At 37.9% G+C, this 19,837-nt stretch overlaps 1 protein-coding gene across 5 annotated transcripts; it reads right to left on the bottom strand.

Moving 5' to 3' along the window:
- Nucleotides 1–713: 713 nt before the first annotated feature.
- LOC131411746 (lysine-rich coiled-coil protein 1-like) lies at nt 714–19,770 on the bottom strand. 5 transcript variants are annotated; one of them, XM_058550744.1, is made up of 6 exons: nt 19,604–19,770; nt 12,019–12,130; nt 10,392–10,492; nt 5,997–6,102; nt 5,453–5,565; nt 714–2,396 (listed from the first exon to the last, which is right to left on the bottom strand). In XM_058550744.1, exon 6 carries the CDS (start codon nt 2,372–2,374, stop codon nt 1,601–1,603), a length of 774 nt encoding a protein of 257 aa, XP_058406727.1. In that variant the 5' UTR covers nt 2,375–2,396; nt 5,453–5,565; nt 5,997–6,102; nt 10,392–10,492; nt 12,019–12,130; nt 19,604–19,770; the 3' UTR covers nt 714–1,600. The 5 variants fall into 5 exon arrangements, with proteins under 5 accessions (XP_058406727.1, XP_058406724.1, XP_058406726.1 ...); XM_058550741.1 differs by lacking the exon at nt 10,392–10,492; XM_058550743.1 differs by lacking the exons at nt 10,392–10,492; nt 19,604–19,770 and adding an exon at nt 19,134–19,582.
- Nucleotides 19,771–19,837: the final 67 nt, after the last annotated feature.

The raw sequence follows: 19,837 nt of genomic DNA, 5'->3' as shown, positions 1-19,837 counted from the left end.
ACTGAGTAAGGCAGCAGCCCAGCAAGCACAGAGAGACTAGTTACATGCAAGAAGATTGAAGGAGGGGCATAAAAAATATATATATAAATATAAATGATAAAATATATATATGATAAAAATAATTTTATCAAAATAATTTTAAAGTTAATATTATAATAGACATGTAAGCACATTGTAGAATGCAGAGAGAATTTTCATGTCACAGAATCTTGTTGTTATCCAAAGCATTTGAGACGCCAGTCCTTCTAGTCATATTTGATAATGAGGAAAATGAAGTTCAGTGACTTCCCCAAAGTCACATAACAACTTGATGGCATAACTGAGACTAGAATCCTGGGATTCAGAATCTCAGCATCATTCTTTCTACAAGAAAATAGTGATGCTCAAATACTTGATATGCTTGTCATAAAAGAGGGGATTATAAGAACAAAAAGATCAGTTAGGAAAGAATAATCTAACGGAATTTTATTTCTTATAAATTCTGCTCTTCAATTTCAAGCATTTGGAAAAATTGTGGTCACTCATAGATTTCTATCCTAAAAACTGGGTTTAAATATGAATATGCAAGGTATAGTAGATATGGAATTTTTACAATTGTAAGGTGTGACTTACCCAAAAGATCTTGTCTCTTAAGTACAAACTGCTCAATTATTGCTCTTCCAAAAGAAAATTATCATTGAATGGGAACAGATCATTGACAGAGAACAACAAAATGCAGAAATTAGAACAATTTATTATAAACATTTGCAGAATATAAACTGATTTTGTATAAAGATTCTTTGAAACTTTTAAAACTATAGGTAACCTATAGTTTTAAAATAAAATAATTATTATTAATCATTATTATTATAATGTATTTCATTTTCCACTTTCCAATCTAGAAAATACACTGCAAGTTAGATCTAACAAAGGAAAAAAAAATCAATCTAAATTGCCTCATAGAGAAAACTAATGAATATGAAAATACCCCACACCAAACTATAACAAACCCAAACAAGAAATAGATTCTGCAAAGCCCATTAATCCTCCAATTTAAAATAAATGACCTCCTGAGAAAAAAATACTTCCACCATCATAGCAATTTGATGAATAAAAGCAGAGCTACTCTCATGAAGAGAAATTACATTATATGTAAGAACAATGTAATAATGCTTTTAGAAAATGAGGAAAAGTAGGGGCCGGCCCAGAGGCGTAGTAGCTAGGTGCGCGCACTCCGCTGCAGCAGCCCTGGGTTCGCAGGCTTGGATCCCAGCGCTCACCGATGCACTGCTTGTCAAGCTATGCTGTGGTGGCGTCCCATATAAAGTAGAGGAAGATGGGCACTGATGTTAGCCCAAGGCCAATCTTCCTCAGCAAAAAGAGGAAGATTGGCAACAGATGTTAGCTCAGAGCTAATCTTTCTCACAAAAAAAAAAAAAAATGAGGAAAAGTAATTTCTATGTTGGAGAGTAAACATACTAAATACTTTCTGTTCACTTGGCCTTTGTTAGAAGTTAAAATACCTGTTCACATGCGAAAAGTGATATGAACATGAACATCATAAAACCAAGGTCCTCAACTATTTTTTCAATTTAACCTCAGGAGAACCAACTCAAGAGATTCAAAATCCAAGGATAGACTGGTCCCAAAGCATTTCCTCCTCTGTTCTTTCTTTGCCTTCTTCCTTTTTCTCTTTTCTATGCTTACGTTCCTCTTTCTTAGAGGCTACATCTTGACTTTTTTTCTCCTTTCGATTCTTAAGCTTTTGTGTACTGACCCTGACTGTTTCTACCTCTTTTTTGTTTCTTTGGATGCTCTTGTGTTTGTCTGAATCTATTTCCTCACAACTTTTTTCCCTCTTATGCTTGGGCCGCTCCTCCTTTGGTTTTTCTCTGTCTTCCTCTGGGTGCCTTTTTCTCTTCTGATGTATCTGTTTATGACTGGCTTGATGGGCATTGGAACTGTTTTCTGAGGAGAGGTGTTTGTAACCAGATTCTACCTTGTATGAGCTACAATTATTATACTCTTGCTGACTAAGGTTCAGGGGTACTGGTTTTTCTGAGAAACAGTCCCTGGTGAATTGACAGCAGGTCAGGGAGTCTAGTCTCCACCTGCTGTCATGAGCTGGTAGCCACTGAGCTAACCGGTTTTCCACTGTTTGTGAAATAGTGCATGATCTTGGGTAGGTCTGGACAGTTTCAGATGGGAGTTTTTGATCAAACATTCTATACCTGGGTCTGGAATCAACCTCTTCTTTGTACCCACATGTTTCCAAATAGTCTTCTCTCATCTTTCTGAAACAAGTCTTTGGCTCTAAGCCTCTGGCTTTCTGCACTTTGATATAATCTTCAAGTTCATCTTGAAAAGAGTCATATGTCTTCTTTGAATGCTTCATCAGGTTAACAACAAGGGATTCTCTGTAGAGAAGATGGGAGAAAACTCTTCTTACTAGATTATTTTATTCTGAATATTTCCTTTGCTCTTGAAGAGAGCTTCGAAAAAGAAAACAAAGAAGCCCAAACAAATTAAAACATAATTCAGCATCAAAGTTAAATATCAAGACACTATATGCCAAAAAAAAGAGCATGAGGATAGTCAAATATCTCCCAGGCCACTCACAAGTAATTTTATCTTTCTCAGAAGTGGGATGAAGAGGGAAGAAAGGGCTGACATACAGGATTCTGTTGTAGGGCTAAAAATGTAAGGAATGTAGGGATGTGTGGTACACATCCATGGTGGGTGGCCTGAGCTAAATGTTCAGGTATTTTCTAAAGCTCTGATTAATCAGTTTCTTGTATATTGTTTTCTAAGAGAAGTAACAGAACCATACAGAAGTAATTTCATCTTTAAAATCTTCAGTTTACTCAAATAATATAAAATAAACATACATACTCACCTGACTAGAATACTGTAAGACTTAATAATAAAAGGATGTTTATAAAGTGGTTTGGGAATGCTGGAAATTAGAAAGTCAGCTACAAGATAAAACTACTCTTAGGTATAGGGCATGAGGGAAGATGAGGGAACAGAGATCCATATCTTCTGTACAGGGCTTAGATTTCATTCTGCTGCTTCTGATTGGTGAAAAAAGCATTCTAGAATGCCTTCTGGTTTGTGCTTTCTCTATTAAAGTTCACATGCGAAAGAAGGAGGGTCAAGGGAGAAAATGGAGGTAAAAGCTGAGAGGGGGTAGGATTGATACAGAGAAAAGTTTCAGAAGGAATGTAAAGTAGAGATACAGTTTTTGTTGGCTTGTTTGATTCTTTTTTGGGGGGGCCAGCACTATTTCTGATTCTCTTTCTTTCTCCTACCTCATCTCTTGCATTAGTAGCAACTTAGCAGAAAATGTACTTACTATGAGATGATAATGCCCTAGATATTTTTGGTGATATATTTTATCTCCAAAAATTAGGAGGTAGCATAACCCATGTAGAAATGAATATTTCTTCCATTTAACAGAAACAAATAAGCCTGACATAGCATTTTATTTATTTATTTATTTATTTTTGGTGAGGAAGATTGGCCTTGAGCAACATCTGTGCCCATCTTCCTCCACTTTGCACGTGGGACACCACCACAGCATGGCTTAACGAGCAGTGCATCAGTCCATGCCCGGGATTCGAACCTGCGAACCCCAGGCCACTGAAGCGGAGCGTGCAAACCCAACCACTATGCCACTGGGCCGGCCCTGATATAGCATTCTAGAGTCACTAATGATCAGCTATCTTTTCTGGAAATTTGAGATTAAAAATAAAGTCTAAATGAAGCCTAATTTGGTGAGTCAGAAAATGTAGCTGCTATTTAACTTAAATATTATAAAAATTCTGACTAGAATAATGTAACAAATATATGATTAAACATGGGCAAAAGATTTAAATAGACACTTCAGAAAAGAATATATACAAATGGCCAATAAACACATGAAAAGACATCATTAGTCATCAAGTCAACACCAATTAAAATCACAATGAGATACCACCATGCACTCACTAGAATGACTGAAATTAAAAAGACTGACAACACCAGTGTTGGTGAGGATGATGAACAACTGGAATTTTCACACATTGCTGATAGGGATATAAAATGGTATAATCACTTGGAAAACAGTTTGGCAGTTTCAGAGGAGGTTCAACATACACCTACCATATGATCCAGTTATTCCACTCCTAGATATTTATCCAAGAGAAAAGGAAATATATGTCCATACAAAGCCTTATACATGAATGTTCATAGCAGTTTTATTTGTAAAAGCCCCAGAAAGGAAAAAACCCAAATGTTGAACAACAGGTGAATGGATAAACCAAATAGTCATGAGTCACAATGACAGGGATATGTTCTGAGAAATAAGTCATTAGGCTATTTGGTTGTCATGTGAACATCACAGAGTGTACTTAACGTAAACCTAGGTGGTATAGCCTGCTACACACCTAGGCTGTATGGTACTAATCTTATAGGACCACTGTCGTTTATGGGGTCTGTTGTTGATTGAAACGTCGTTATGTGGTGCATGACTGTAGCGGTATATCCATACAATGGAATACTATCAGTGGTAAAAAGAAATGAACTACTGATACACTCAACAACATGGATGAATCTCAAAATAATTATGCTGAGTGAAAGAAGCCTGACAAAAGAGTACGTAATATATGATTCTATTTACATAATACTCTAGAAAATGCAAACTAATCTATAGTAACAGTGGTTGCTTGGGGATGAAGCAGGAAGAGGTGGGAAGGAGCAACTATAAAGGGCACTTTTTGGGTTTGGATATGTTTATCTTGATTATGGTGATCATTTTATGGGTATATACATCTGTCAAAACCCATCAAATTGAATACTTTAAATAAAAACTCACTAAAAGATTAAAAAGACGTTGATAATTGTTGAAACTGGATGATGGGTACATGAGGGTTCATTATACTATTTTCTCTACTTTTATATTTGAAAAATTTTAATAAAAAGATTTTAGACAAAATATATTATAGCCACTAGGATGGCTCTAATAAAAAAGACAGATGATATTAAGTATTAGCAAAGATGTGGAAAAATTCGAAACTTCATTCATTGCTGGTAGGAATGTAAAATGATGCAGCTACTTCGGAAAACAGTTTGGCAGTTCCTCAAAATGTTAAACATAGAGTTACTCTATGATCTGGCAATTTCACTCCTAGGTATATACCCAAGAGAACTGAAAACCTATGTCCACACAAAAACTTGTACATGAATGTTCATAGTAGCATTATTTAGAACAGCTAAAAAGTAGAAACAACTCAATGACCATCAACTGATGAATGGCTAAATAAAATGTGGTATATTCACACAATGGAATATTATTCAGCAATAATAAGGAATTAAGTACTGATACACAGTACAACGTGGATGAACGTTGAACACATGCTAACTGATGAAAGAGGCCAGTCCCAAAAGACCACAGATGGTGCAGAGATCAATAAAGAGGTGAATGGAACCTTACCCTTATCAGGCTGAGAACTTGGTGGAGAAATCTTATCATATTCATCCATTAATCGGTTCAGTTTTCTAACATGAACTTTCCCCAAATAGTGAGAATGTGCAATAACTGAGGAGCTAAAAAAATGAAGCAGAGATTACAAAATCTATTTTTGTCCAATACTCCACTCCCAGTCACCTGCAACCAAGCACAATCTTGTTATAAAGATTAAATAATTCAAAGTTTAGAATTACATCATCAGCATAGATCAATCATCTGAAAATTAACAAAATCCATCTCAATTTCTTATCATTTTGCTTTCTGTAAATCTCAAGTAAAGCTAACTTTTTGAGCAGGTATTTTACCCTGGAAAAATAAATAATATTTTGTCTATTTTAGAAAAAGTGACCCCAAATTTACACCTTTAAATTTGAAGGTAGCACTCGTGATTTTTAATATATTTAGTCTGAACTAAGAGTTTAAGAATAGTTTCACTTGCTTTCAAATCAAAGTATCAGCTTCAGTAGAAATAATCCTATGATTTAGAAGGCTTTTATTTTCAACCTACCTCATAATGTGAAATCCTTCGTGGTTCAAACTACATCACTACTCCACATACGTCTTTTACAAAAGGTATCTGTAAAAGTTCACTCTTTGTTCATTCAATGTGGTATCTATGAATAAAATAGATGGAGGTGAGAAAGAAGATCATATTAAACATTTAAGGTAATATTTTCAATCTTCAACTAGATATCATTTCCATATACCATGTCAAATCTTAATTTCCTAAGTGCTTGCAAGGCTTTAGTACTAGCTTTTTGATCATTAGAATGAAATTTTAGTATGAAAACACTTAGTAAGCCTCTAATATTTAATGTGGTAATATATTTTTATTTAGTCCAGAAAATGCCATTCTGAAGGAGAAGTTACTGGGGGACGAGTAGGAGTCTGAACTTTATGGAAATGATCTGGGGTACCAGTATTGAACAAGGCTGGGCTAAGAAATCCAGCCTTGGCATTTTCTGTTTTACAGCAGACAATCTCAAGAAATGCAGTCTACTTTAAGATAGTCACTGATTCTAGCTATACCACTAATGTCCCCTGAGAATCACATGGAGGAACCACAAACCACCTTTACCCGTGGTAGGCAACTGTCCTCCTCAGGTGGTACAAACATGACCACAAGCAAGCCTCACTAAACAAGGCTCAGACAAGCCACTCAAAGCTACAAAATATATATTACTTTGTAATTAAAAACTCCATAAAAATTTAATTTAAAGGTTCTATAGGATATCTTCAAATTAAGCTTAATTTTCAGTACCAGTGTTATGATTAAAAAGGTTTGCTTAAGTGCTTGCGCTCCACTGCTGGTGGCCTGGGGTTCGGATCCCGGGCGCGCACTGAGGCACCACTTCTCTGGCCATGCTGAGGCCGCGTCCCACACACAGCAACTAGAAGGATGTCCAGCTATGACATACAACTATCTACTGGGGCTTTGGGGGGAAAAAATAAATAAATAAAATCTAAAAAAAAAAAAAAAAAAAAAAAAAAAAAAAAAAAAAAAAAGAACTTCCCTTGATTCAGAATTAATAACCATGGGGCCGGCCCGGTGGCGCAAGTGGTTGGGTGCGCGCGCTCCGCTGCGGCGGCCCGGGGTTCGCTGGTTCGGATCCCGGGCGCGCACCGACGCACTGCTTGGTAAGCCATGCTGTGGCGGCGTCCCATATAAAGTGGAGGAAGATAGGCACAGATGTTAGCCCAGGGCCGTCTTCCTCAGCAAAAAAAAAAAAAAAAAAAAAGAGGAGGATTGGCTGATGTTAGCTCAGGGCTGATCTACTCACCAAAAAAAAAAAAAAAAAAAAAAAAAAGAATTAATAACCATAATCTGACTATGACAATGTGACATTGATTTTTCTATTAAAATTTTTTTTAAATAATTTTATTTATTTATTTTTTCCCCCAAAGCCCCAGTAGATAGTTGTATGCCACAGCTGCACATCCTTCTAGTAGCTGTATATGGGACGTGGCCTCAGCATGGCCGGAGAAGCGGTGCGTCGGTGCTCGCCCGGGATCCGAACCCCGCCTGCCGACGGCAGAGCGCGCGCACTTAACCGCTAAGCCACGGGGCCGGCCCTAAAAATTTTTAATAATAGGTAAATTTTGTCTTTTCATGACAACCAAAACTTAGTACAGATGGGAAGTTTACTGAAGAATAGTCATTTAGAAGCTCAAGATATCTTAAAATAGAACAATGATTTTCCTCCTGGTTCAACCCTTAATACCAGATTTCCCATTTTTAAAAGTCAATGTTTTGAGCTGACACTGAGGCAAGAAACTTGGAGTCACCTTTAACTCCTTCACCCACCAAACTCTTACTTTATTTTTCTTTATCTCTATTAAATAGTATCAAATTCCCAAGCTCAAAATCTCAGCCATTTTTCTCCCTATCAAGTCCTGACTCATGTCAATTCTAGCTTTATAATGTTTTTTCAAAGCTATCCCATCATTTTTCAAGTCCCATAACAACACGTAGTTCAAGTTCTCCATGCCTTTAGGCTTTATTAAACTTTATCACTATTAATTGAGTTTTGTCTTCAGGGTACTATGGTGGGTACTTTGGGGTGAGATAGGGAAAAAAAGAGATGAATATTTACTGACTACTGTATGCCAAACAAGATAATAGATTATTCTTTCAGTCTTTTACCTCTGGTAAGGTAAGTGGAATTTCTCACATTTTGAAGATTAAGACATCAGGATTCAAAGAAATTAAAATAACTTGCCACATGTGTTAACTGATAGAGCTGGATCTTAAACTTATATTTACATAGCTGTTTTACACATTGGGAATTATAAATAAGTGAACAAGGCAATTTCTAATATCAAGGAATTTACAATTTTGTAAAAATGATATGCAAAGAACTATAATGCAGGACAAAAACATGTTAAGTGCCTCAGACATAGGACGGTACAATGTCTTCTTGCTGAAGGGGTTTGGGGAACGCTTTGTGGAGAATGGATTTGGACTGATCCTTAGGAGATGAGTAAAATTTACAGAAAAAATGAGTGAAGGAAGGGTATTCTGGAGGAGGGAAGGATATTAGAAAAGGCATATCTGCTTTAGATAAAACAAGATATGCATGAAGGTAGTGAAAGACAGCACTGTAGAGGTGGAATGGGGCCAGTTCATAATAGGCCTTATTTGGCCATTTGGGTTTAATTCTGCAGTCAACAGGGGAAGAAAAGAGACTCAAAATGGGGATATGGGTTAGGAGAGTGTTGCATGAAAGAGATTATTGGGCTGAACCAGAAGAGTGGTAGTGGGAATGGAAAAGAAGAATTTAAGAGACATTCGACAAGTGGAATCAAATGAATTTGTGATAGCTGGGGAGAGAGCAGGTGGAAGAAGAGAAGAGAAGCACAGACAACTCTAAGGCTTTGATCCTGGGTAAAGTTGTTACCTTTGTCAGAGAGGATAACGAAGAGAAAGAGTTACTATTATTATTATTGCTGTTTTTATTATTTCCTGGAAGGAGGGAAGTAGGGAGTGGAATGGAGAAGCATAGTGTTCAAAAAGATGGTGAATTTGATTTTGGAATAAATTCAGCTTCTATCAAAATCATAATATCTTTCACATCTGTCCTTTCCTTTCCTCTAACCCATTCCTCTATGTGTTTAATTCCTCTATGTGAAACTGTGTTTAAATAACTTGCAGATGTTCCATATACCTTGAAATTCCTTACAAATTAAGATTACAAATTAACATAGTTGGGCACTTGAACTAATTGTATATGTACCAAACTTCCATGAACATGGTGGGCAACGGGAACCATTAGAGAAAAGAAAGAAGGGTAGTAAATTCTAGGTGTTGTCGAAATCTTCCCTCAAAAAGTTTTTATGCTACCTCTATTCCATCTGCATAGTGAATACTATTTACTCATTACAAAGCTTGTAGCATTCTACAGTTTGAAGAATGCAGACTTCAATTATTGTGGAGTAGAGTGAAATTATCATTTTCCCTGACCTGGAAACTATTTCCATTCTTACCATTTTATTTAGCTTAGCTTTTTTTTTTTTTTCAGTAAGTGTCATATTACAGATTTCTATTGACCTTGTAATTGCTAAAATCCTAGAGGTAGCATCTCTCCTCCTACATTGGCCATCTTCTCCCATCTGGTACTTAACGTAACTGATTTCTTTTTCTAAATGCAAGACTTTATACTTCATTTTGTTATGGGTTTAGGCCACCATTCCTATGTATGAAGAGCTTTAAAATTCCAATTCTTTTAATCTTGACATTTGCTATGGTTCCTGTAGTTTTTATATGCATTCAGTCTATGTCGTCATCCATGTCACTGGTGAAAACTTTAAGTAGGACAAGAGCAGGATAATACCTATGGTGTGCTACAAAGAATCCACCCTTTTTCTGCATCTAAAATTGCTCTGTGGTTCATCAGCAATTCATGATTCCAATCAGAAAGATATTTAGAATTTGATAGAATCTGAGTTTATTCCAAAATTAAATTCAGCATCTTTTCAAACACTCAATGCTTTTCCACTCCACTCCCCACTACCCTCCCTTCTTGTGGGTCTGATTATTCAAATCTATTTGTACTAAACAGAAGTCTTATTTTTCCATTTTGTTGATATTTGAAAGATATTATGACATGTCCTCCAAAATTGTAACCATTCTTCCTACAGCAGTGGTTCTCAATCTCAATCATTTTGACCAAATCATTCTATAGGCAGACAAGTGAACTTGTATTGCCAGGAGGTCTAGAGGTTATATAGCCTAAAGAGGCCAATCACAAAAAAACGTATTTCAAGTTTCATGGTTTATTTTAAAAACTGATATAGAAACTTCTTTTATATAAAATGGATGAACTCTAGTTTAAAACATCCCTTTTATATAAAAAAAACCTTTAATTAATCTTTAAATAAAATGTGTCATTTAAACATCAAGTACCTCCTAGCACACTGCTGATTATCTCAAAAACCTCAGGGAAATCTGATTATCTTCACTGAAGAAATATGGTCCCACAACATTCCTCTGCTCTACCAGTAGATCTTTCACAAGAGAAAATGAGACATGGCATCACTTGAGCTTTTAATAAATGCACATCACCTTTTAATGTTCCTTTCAAAGTAATACATTCACAAGCAATCTGTTCTGTAACACTTATCCAGCATTGCCCTTACTATGTACCAGGTACTGTTTAAGCACTTATAAATACTAATTTTATCCTCCTAAGAACTCTATGGCCTAAGTACTATTATTATCTGTATTTTATAGAAGAGGAAACTGAGGCATAGAAAAGTTAAGAAACATGTCCACATGTCTGTGACTGCAGTTAATAAATGACAGAGGCAGTCTGGCTCCAGAATCTGTATTAACTGTTAATGCTCGGCTGCCTTTCTAACTGATGTAAAACTTCTCCGTCCACCTTCTGGAATCCACTCCTCCTCTTTTTAAAGATAGAAACATTTTCTGATCTCCGGGCTTTACACATCTCTCCATTAAAAAAATTAAAAGCAAGCCACAACATGGGAGAAAATATTTTCATCTCATATATTAGACAAAAGACTTATATTTAGAATATATAAAGAATTCATGACTCAATAAGACAAATATAATGTAAAATGGGAAAAGATTTGAACAGATACTTTAGAAAAGAATATATAGAAACAGCCAAGTAAATGTGAAGTAAAACCACAACGAAATACCACTACACCATCACTAGAATGATTAAAATTAAAAGGACTGAAAATACCAAGTGTTGGTAAGGATGTCAAACAACTGGAACTCCCATGCATTGCTAGTTAGAATTTAAAATGGTACTTTACAAAGCAGTTGGACAATTTCTTTAAATGTTAAACATCTACCATACGACCCAGCCATTTCATTCATATGTATTTGCCCAGGAGAAATGAAAACATATGTCCATGCACATAAATGTGCATAGAGGCTGTACATAAATGTTTATAGCAGCTTTATTTGTAATAGCCCAAAACGGAAACAACCCTAATGTCTGTCAACAGGTGAATGGATAAACAAAATGTGGTATATCCATACAATAGAATTAATTACTCAGCAATAAAATTATGAACAAAACAGCAATACATGGATGGATTTCAAAGTCATCATGCTGAGTGAAAGACACAAAAGAGTATACTGTATGATTCTATTTATAAAAAGTTCTAGAAACATAAACTAATCTATAGAGAGCAGATTAGTGGTTGCTGGCAACAGGGGTGGAGAGAGGGAAGGATTATAAAGGTGCATGAGGAAACTTTTTGGGTGGATGGAAATACTTGGCATTTTGTTTCCGATGGTGGTTTCATGGGAGCATACACCTGTTAAAAACTCATTGAACTGTACACTTTAAATATGTGCAGTTTATTGTAAGTAAAATATACCTCAATAAAGTGTACTAGAGGAGCTTAAACATCTATAACGGATGTTTTGGAAAAAGAAATAATTCTACCTTATTAAACTGGATTTTTAAATGTTGGCTTTGTCTACAGAAAGATCATCCATCTAACAAAGGCTGAGTCACCTACGCAGAACGAGTGTCTGTCATATTGTTACTCACCTCATCGCTCGTAGGAGCCAGACATAGGGACTCTGGAGTCAGTTCTGGCACTTATTAGTTGTGTAAGCTTGGTCAAGTTTCTCAGCCTCTCTGTGCCTTACGTTGCTCATCTCTAAAATAGGGATATAACATACACCTCAGAGTTGCTGTGAGCCTTAAGATTAATATACGTTAAGTGCTTAGAAGAGTTTTGGCATATAGCAAGTGCTGTATGAGTGAGCTATTTTTATCGTTATTAAGAATTTCGTCTATTTAACTGACACAGTGAAATGTTCTCTCAACCAATTATTCTAGTAACTACAGAAAACCAAATAAAGGAAAGGTTACATGTAAACAGGGCAGGGGTACCTGACAGCAGTACTTAATTCTTCGTATTTCAAGCTAACTCATGTTTTAGAGGGACTTTTTTTTAACGAAAGCTGAAAGTTGGACTTGATCCTTATTGTCTTTCCTGATTGCTCTGATTTTGAACCAACTCTTTGAAGATTTCAGTTTATGTCCTATGTTAATGTGTGTCATATATACTTTAATATCCCAAAGAGTACAGAATATCAAGCAGAAACACCTAGGGATCCTAGCTATTTTACTAGCTATTTACAGGCTGGTATCAAGTCCCAAGCAAGAAATAGTTTGTCTTAACTCAAACTCATCTGGAGTACTTTTCTTAGATGTATCTTCTAAAACTCTTGTAAAAAATCTAGCAAAATTCTGAAAACTTGATGTTCCTATTTGTACTGCACATACGCCACAAGCCTAGTTATAGATGAACACCCATAATGCCATTTACTTGCTCATTTACTTCCAGGAAAGATACTCATAGTGGGAAGAGAAAGAATACGGAATCTTCTATTTTGGAGAAATGGAACCATGCAGGTTGTCATTCAATAGCTGTACCAGGATTGGTCTTTTTTTTTTTTTTTTTATGAGTAAGAGTGTCCCTGAGCTAACATCTGTTGCCAATCTTCCTCTTTTTGCTTGAGGAAGATTGTTGCTGAGCTAACATCTGTGCCAATCTTCCTCTTTTTGCTTGAGGAAGATTGTCCCTGAGCTAACATCTGTGCCAATCTTCCTCTGTTTTTTGTATGTGGGATGCCACCACAGCATGGCTTGATGTGCTGTGTGTGGGTCCGCACCTGGGATCTGAATCTGTGAACCCTGGGCTGCCAAAGCAGAGTGCGCGAACTTAACCACCTCGCTACTGGGCTGGTCCCACTCTTTTTCATTTCAGTAAAAGTATGTAAAGCTGTAAATTATGTGAAAGTTAAAGTAATAAAAACACTGCACATCAACTAGTGTGTTAAATATGAAACATATGAGTAATTACTCATAATTTAAAACTGTCTAAAAAGAGCTTCATATTTTAATAAAATACTAACAAACACTCTTCCTAATTCTAGACCAATCAGAGAGAACTTATGCCATTCCAACCACCCATCTAAAAATCACAAAACCTGAACTTTTGCATTGTATGAAATATGTTTTTAATCTCAGGTTTGATGAATAAACTGAATTTGAGTGAAAAATTTAATGAAAAATTTCATGCCCCCACAGCACATTATCTGTGTTGAGACATGGCATTTAAACATAATACAGCATAAAGGTTTTTTTTAAATGTTTGTTAAATATCTTTTATCTTCAAAGAAAAGAATCTTTGAGCAAAATTAGGATATTAATTTGGTTAGTTTTGGGTGTAAGTAGCTCAATTCGTCCCCTTTAATAAATACACCAAACAAATGACATGGTCCCTTACTTCCTTTTTTTTTGTGAGGAAGATCAGCCCTGAGCTAACATCCATGCCAATCCTCCTCTTTTTGCTGAGGAAGACTGGCCCTGAGGTAACATCTATTGCCAATCCGCCTCCTTTTTTTCCCTTTTTCTCCCCAAAGCCCCGGTAGATAGTTGTATGTCATAGTTGCACATCCTTCTAGTTGCTGTATGTGGGACGCTGCCTCAGCATGGCCCGACAAGTGGTGCGTTGGTGCGTGCCCAGGATCCGAACTCCGGGCCACCAGTAGCGGAGCGCACGCACTTAACCACTAAGCCACGGGGCCAGCCTCCTGGTCCCGTACTTTTGAATCTAATTCACTGAGAAGTATTACGAGATGTTTTCTATCTTTCCATTATTTGCATCTTCTTTCTTTCAGCAATGTTACGTAGCATTCACTGTATTTTCTTAAAGTTATCCAAAAGTATTTTATGTTTTTTGATGCAATAATAAATAGTATTTTTAAAAATCTCAATTTCTAATTGCTTGTTGCTAACATTTAGAAATACTATTGATTTTGTATACTGATCTTGTATTTTGTGCCCTTGCTAAACTCATTATTCTAGTAGCCTTTTCTTAGATTCCTTAGGGTTTTCTACATAGATGATCATATCATCTGCAAATAAATACAGTGTTATTTCTTCCTCTGCAATGTGTACACCTTTTATTTCTTTTTCTTGTTTGATTGTACTGATTAGGACCTCCAGTATAATACTGAACGGAAATGGTAAGAATGGACATCCTTGCTTTGTTCCTGCTCTTGAGTTTTGCAATCTTTTAATACCATTATAATCTTAGGAAAGACTAAGCAGAGCACACCATTAAGTTTTAGAAGACTAGGTAACTGATTCTGTTATCTCTGCCAAAGCATATTGTTTTATTCCTTTTTAACCCTGAAGGTCAATCCCATTTAAGGAGTTTTTAGAGACCTTAATTGTGCTAGAAAGACAGCCCTGTACCTGTCAGCATCATAAATACTCTTAGCTATATTAGTTATTAACTTTGCCTTTCAGGAAATGAGATTAATATCTGATCTATGAGTTTGCCAAGTTCTAGCTATTTCACACTAATAAAACAATCACAAAACTAACTAAGAGTTTATATGTGGCATATTTCCAATGACAGAATGCAAAGGAATTAACAATAATTAATTGGGAGTCTAGTTACACATTTAATATAAAAGTTGTCTTTATTTAAATTAAGTCTTTGAACACCAATAATCATAAGTACTCTATAGCTAGCTAGCTCAAGAAGCATGCTTGTGAAGTTAGTTTTTACTCGGATCCAAGCCAGACATTCTACATCAGAATGCCATCAAATGCATGCCATTCCTCCTAAAGGGTTAGTAAATGTGAATGGGTCTGTAAGAGGCGGGGAAAAAAATCAACGTCCTAACATATATGTGATGAATATAGTAGGGGCAATCTTAAGTTAGTCATTTTAACATGCTTAGCAATATTATCATATTGACACCTAATAAAGGCAATAGATCTGAAACTAACAAATAATCATTAATGTCTCTCCAGACATCCTCCTCACCAACCATTCTTTCCAGGTGCCAACATTAGATCTACAACATAACGTGCTCTGGCGTGCCTATAGCAAATACGTCATGGGCAGAGCATAGATTTGTGCAAAACAATGAACTACTCCTAATATCTCAGGAGTCTGACTAATCCATATTTAAAACTGCATTTTCTCCACTTGCTCTTTTTTTCTAATTTCACTAACATTACCACTGACCTCTTTAAAACGGCTGTGCCTAATTCATCTGTATATCCTTAGCACTGAGCCTAGTACCTGGTACATTAGCAGGAGCTCAATATTTTCTGAATAAATGTAAGGGCTGCTAGCTAAATTTTCTGTCATTTGACTTGAATCTCTGCCAATATCATGAAAACAAAGAAAAACATTTTTAGGCAATTTCTATGTAAATGGGTTAATAATTCAATAAGAAGTCTGAAACGTCCTTCATTCTAATGAGTCCATTTAATTTTTTTTTTTCTTAAAAAGCAGATAAGCAAGAATAGCTTGTTGTGGTTTTGTTTTTACTGATTTGTCAGGAATATCATTACTCGGTGAAAACTTGTTTAATTGTCAAAAATATTTGAGAAACCTCAATGAATGAATTACAAAGTGTCCTGGAAAATCTTATGACACCTTGACCATAAATTCCATGTATATTTCTTTTCATGTAAGTCTGGTCACCGGGTATTTCTCTTTTTGTGATTGAGCGTAATTTCTCAATTTCCTATTTGTAATCTTACACCTTCTGTATCTTTCCTGTTTGCCAATTTTTAATCCTTACTGACTTTTGTTCATTATCAAGCCCAATACAGAGGAGCTCCTCATGAGAGTGTTAACAGCTATAGGTGAAAATGGATTAGCAGATGCTCTTTGAATCAGTTTTCATGGTCTTATCAGGATGAAAGTGAGAGTGGAATTTTAAGAACCAGAAGCATGACAATTCTTTGATACCTTTGGAGGAATTTCCTAACAAAGTTTTCCAAGAAAAAAAATGATATTGGCTAAGTACCAAGCAACATTTTTTTTCTCTTCTTGTTTACGTACTATCTTAATTGGCAACTATTAAAAGCTTTTATACATATCTAAACTAAAAGTATATATTAAGTCCTGCTAGTGTTTTAAATAGTATATCAAATATTTACCATTTGCTAAGTAGCATTTAACTGAACAGTTAATGAAGGATATTTATCTGAAATAAAGTGACAAGAGGTAATTTTTTAGGTAACAAATTATATTTTGTTTTTCATATCCTAGTGAATAGTCTCAAGCCTAAATCAACAGAGATTTCATTACTCTTCGAATGTCATCTGATGAGGTCAATGTTTTATGAACTGCTGTTCTAGTATACAGCCAGGCCATGGAAAGAATATCAATATGAAACTGCAAAATCAGTTCACAATTTTATTTATTTTTTGTGAGGAAGATCAGCCCTGAGCTAACATCTGTGCTAATCCTCCTCTTTTTGCTGAGGAAGACCAACTCTGAGCTAACATCTATTGCCAATCCTCCTCCTTTTTTTCTTCCCCAAAGCCCCAGCAGATAGCTGTACATCCTTCTAGTTTCTGTATGTGGAACGCAGCCTCAGCATGGCCAGACAAGTGGTGTGTTGGTGGAAGCCCAGGATCCGATCCCGGGCCGCAAGTAGCAGAGCATGCGTCCTTAACTGCTAAGCCACGGGGCCGGCCCTCAGTTCACAATTTTAAAGCCATCAAGGACCTGATGGGTTAGTGCCGAGTTCCTCAACCTCAACACTACTCACATTTTGGGTAGGATAATCTTTTGTTGTGGGGGGGCTGCCCTGTGCATTTTAGGATGTTTGCAGCATCTCTGGCCTATACCAAATGGATGCCAATAGCACCTGTGCTCACCACACCCTTCCTTGCCCAGTGGTGAAAACGAAAAATGTCTCCAGACAGTGCCAAATGTTCTCTGGGTGGGAGAATGGGGGTGGGGGTGGGGGGATGGGGGCAAATCACCCTTGGTTGAGAACCACTCAATTGGGCTGGTCCAATTTCCCTCCCTACAGATGAAAAACTCAAAAAAGAAAAGTTTGGGACTTTGAAAATTTGAAAGACAAGTTAGAGACTTAGAGTCATGCAGCTAGTGGAGAAACTAGCACTAAAACCTATTACTAGTCAAGACTCCTATTCTACTATTGTCATCATACCACCTTGAAGTGGTATAGAAAGGTTATTGCTACCATTGTGTGAACTGACACTGTTTAAAGTCTTTAATAACTGCACATATTCAAAGTCATCGCAAAAAATAAACCAAATGCCAAGCCTGATGAAAACCTGTTTTTCCATGAGAAACTGTTTCCAAATCTTCCTGTGATCTGACTATGGGTGCCAAATTGAATTGCAGTCTTGACACCTATAAACTACTCAGCCTTACTTGTTGGTGAGAGGCAGGAAGTTTGGTATGAAGACAAAAGAAATCCAGATTTTATTTTTTTATCTCAGAACAATGACACTAACCCAGACTGATTGAAGACACTAAATCTAGTCTTCCCAAGGTTGCCTTCACTAAGAGACCAAATGGAACGTCATTTAGCTGCAACGAATTTCTAATTTCCATTTTTAGTGAATGAAATTTATATAAAGTGCTTACAAAAATGTTTTAAGAACTTTATAATATTGTAGTACTTTGTCATTCCTCCAAAGTGAAAGGTGTAAAAGATTATGGAATAGCACACAAAAATAGATATATCATGGAAGAGGGTGAAAAGGAAATTATTTTTATGAGGTTATTACATTTATTGATGTCCTTCCAGGAAAAAGGAATCTTAAATTATTCTACAATATTCTGGTTTCCATCTATCACTCTGGAGACAAAAAACATCATCAGGCAACACAGTAAATACTAAAAATTAATTATGAAATTGAAGATGGCTAAATGTTTTACTGAGATCTTCTGCAGTGGGATCAAGCTCCACCCTCTAAAAATCATTTCCAAAACTGGTTTAAAGCCTTATCTCACAGGCCGGAACGAGCAGGCTGTTTGCAGATATATAGTACTTGTAAGAACTCAAACATCTCTTAGATTGAGATGATCAAGAAACAGCTTTTTGTGTTAGGGGCAACGTATGGTGAGAAGTGTAAAAACTCTCCACAGGAACACTCCTTCCAAACCCCTGTACAGAGACTTGACCAAATTTTAACCCGGCCTCTGGGAGCCTAAGGCTGAATCCCTGGGGTGACCCAGCCCCGTCTGGGGCTCCTGTTTGGAAAAGCTCAGGGCTGTCAAAATAAACTGTTTGTCCTAGCCAACACCTAGCCAAAACAGGCCCTGACGTTTCTTTTTTAGAGCATTTACTAAAAAGGGCTTATAATTGTGAAGCCTTCCTACGTCCTTTTGAGATGTCTGTCTGTCTCCTACAACTTTCGAGGACGTGAAAGCCATTCCTTTGAAATGTAATCATCAGGAAGGACAGGGCCGTCTCCCGCCTGTGAGGACAGACTCCTAACTGCCGGTCATCAGGCACAGCTGACCTAATCGCGGTTACAACGCTCGGTAACTTCGCACTTCCCTACCTCGACGCGAACCCCACGTCTCCCTCGTTCCCTCACTTGCCCTTTAAAACGCCCAGTCACTGCGCAAACCGGCGTGGAGCTCGGCTCCTTTCCCTCGGTCAGCAGTCACTGGAGAAAATGTGTCACCGCTCTCAAGTCCGGCTTTGTCATCTCTGACACCGGTAGATACTGGATATATTAAAACTCAGACCGCTATCAAGATAGGCCTGTCAATCCCAGAAGCTTGTTTTACGGGTGTTATCCTCAAAAGGCAAGGAAAACTCTCCAGAGTGACTGCTCGAAAACCTCACCCCCTCTTCTCTTCCCGGAGCCGCCGTGCTATTTCCTTCTTTCTCCAAACGCCTGCCTCCACCTCTCCCTAAGTAGGCCACGTGCAGTCTCTGTTTTCCAGGATGGCGAGTTGCACCCAGCGGAGGTTCACTCCCTTCCACGTCTTGGGCCTTTTCTCTGTCCCCTCAGTCTCGGCGTTTCCTCGTCGAGCCCCCTTCCCTTTCCCTGGCACTCCAGGACCACAGGCTGCTAATGGCCGCCTCTCCGTCCCCCTCAAACCTCAGCGTCCCCAGCACGCTGAGGCGCCCTTTCCGCTCCACACTCCACTTGCGGGCCCCGCGCCCCTTTCCGGGGCGGCGGGCGGTGAGCGGGGAGACTCTGGCCCCGTCCGGGTCGGCCATTTCGCACAGTCGGGGCGCGCCAGGCGGGCTGGGCCGCGGAGCTGAGGGCCTGAAGACGGGGCCGCCCCCGCCGCCGGGCGGGAACTCACCTTCTCTGAGGCAGGGGCGGGCGTCTACAACTACTGTCCCCCTCCCCGCCAACGCCGCCGGCCGGGGGATAGGCCGAGGTGGAGGTGGCGGAGAGGCAGGGACAACCGCTGCCGCCACCGCCGCCTCCGCCGCCAAGCAGGCGGGGCGGGGGGAGGAGGCGGAGACCGGGCTTCCTGAGGGGAAGTCTCCGCCACCACCGGCGGCTGACTGGACGACGCTGACGCCATGGCGGC

Source organism: Diceros bicornis, chromosome 12 (genome assembly GCF_020826845.1).
Source record: "Diceros bicornis minor isolate mBicDic1 chromosome 12, mDicBic1.mat.cur, whole genome shotgun sequence".
NCBI classification, from domain to species: domain Eukaryota; kingdom Metazoa; phylum Chordata; class Mammalia; order Perissodactyla; family Rhinocerotidae; genus Diceros; species Diceros bicornis.
Note: the sequence above shows the minus strand (reverse complement) of the source record. Positions and strands in the feature narration are given on the sequence as shown.

Excerpts from the sequence above, each read along its gene's own strand:
- LOC131411746 (XM_058550744.1), bottom strand. The coding sequence starts at position 2,374 with ATGAAGCATTCAAAGAAGACATATGACTCTTTTCAAGATGAACTTGAA.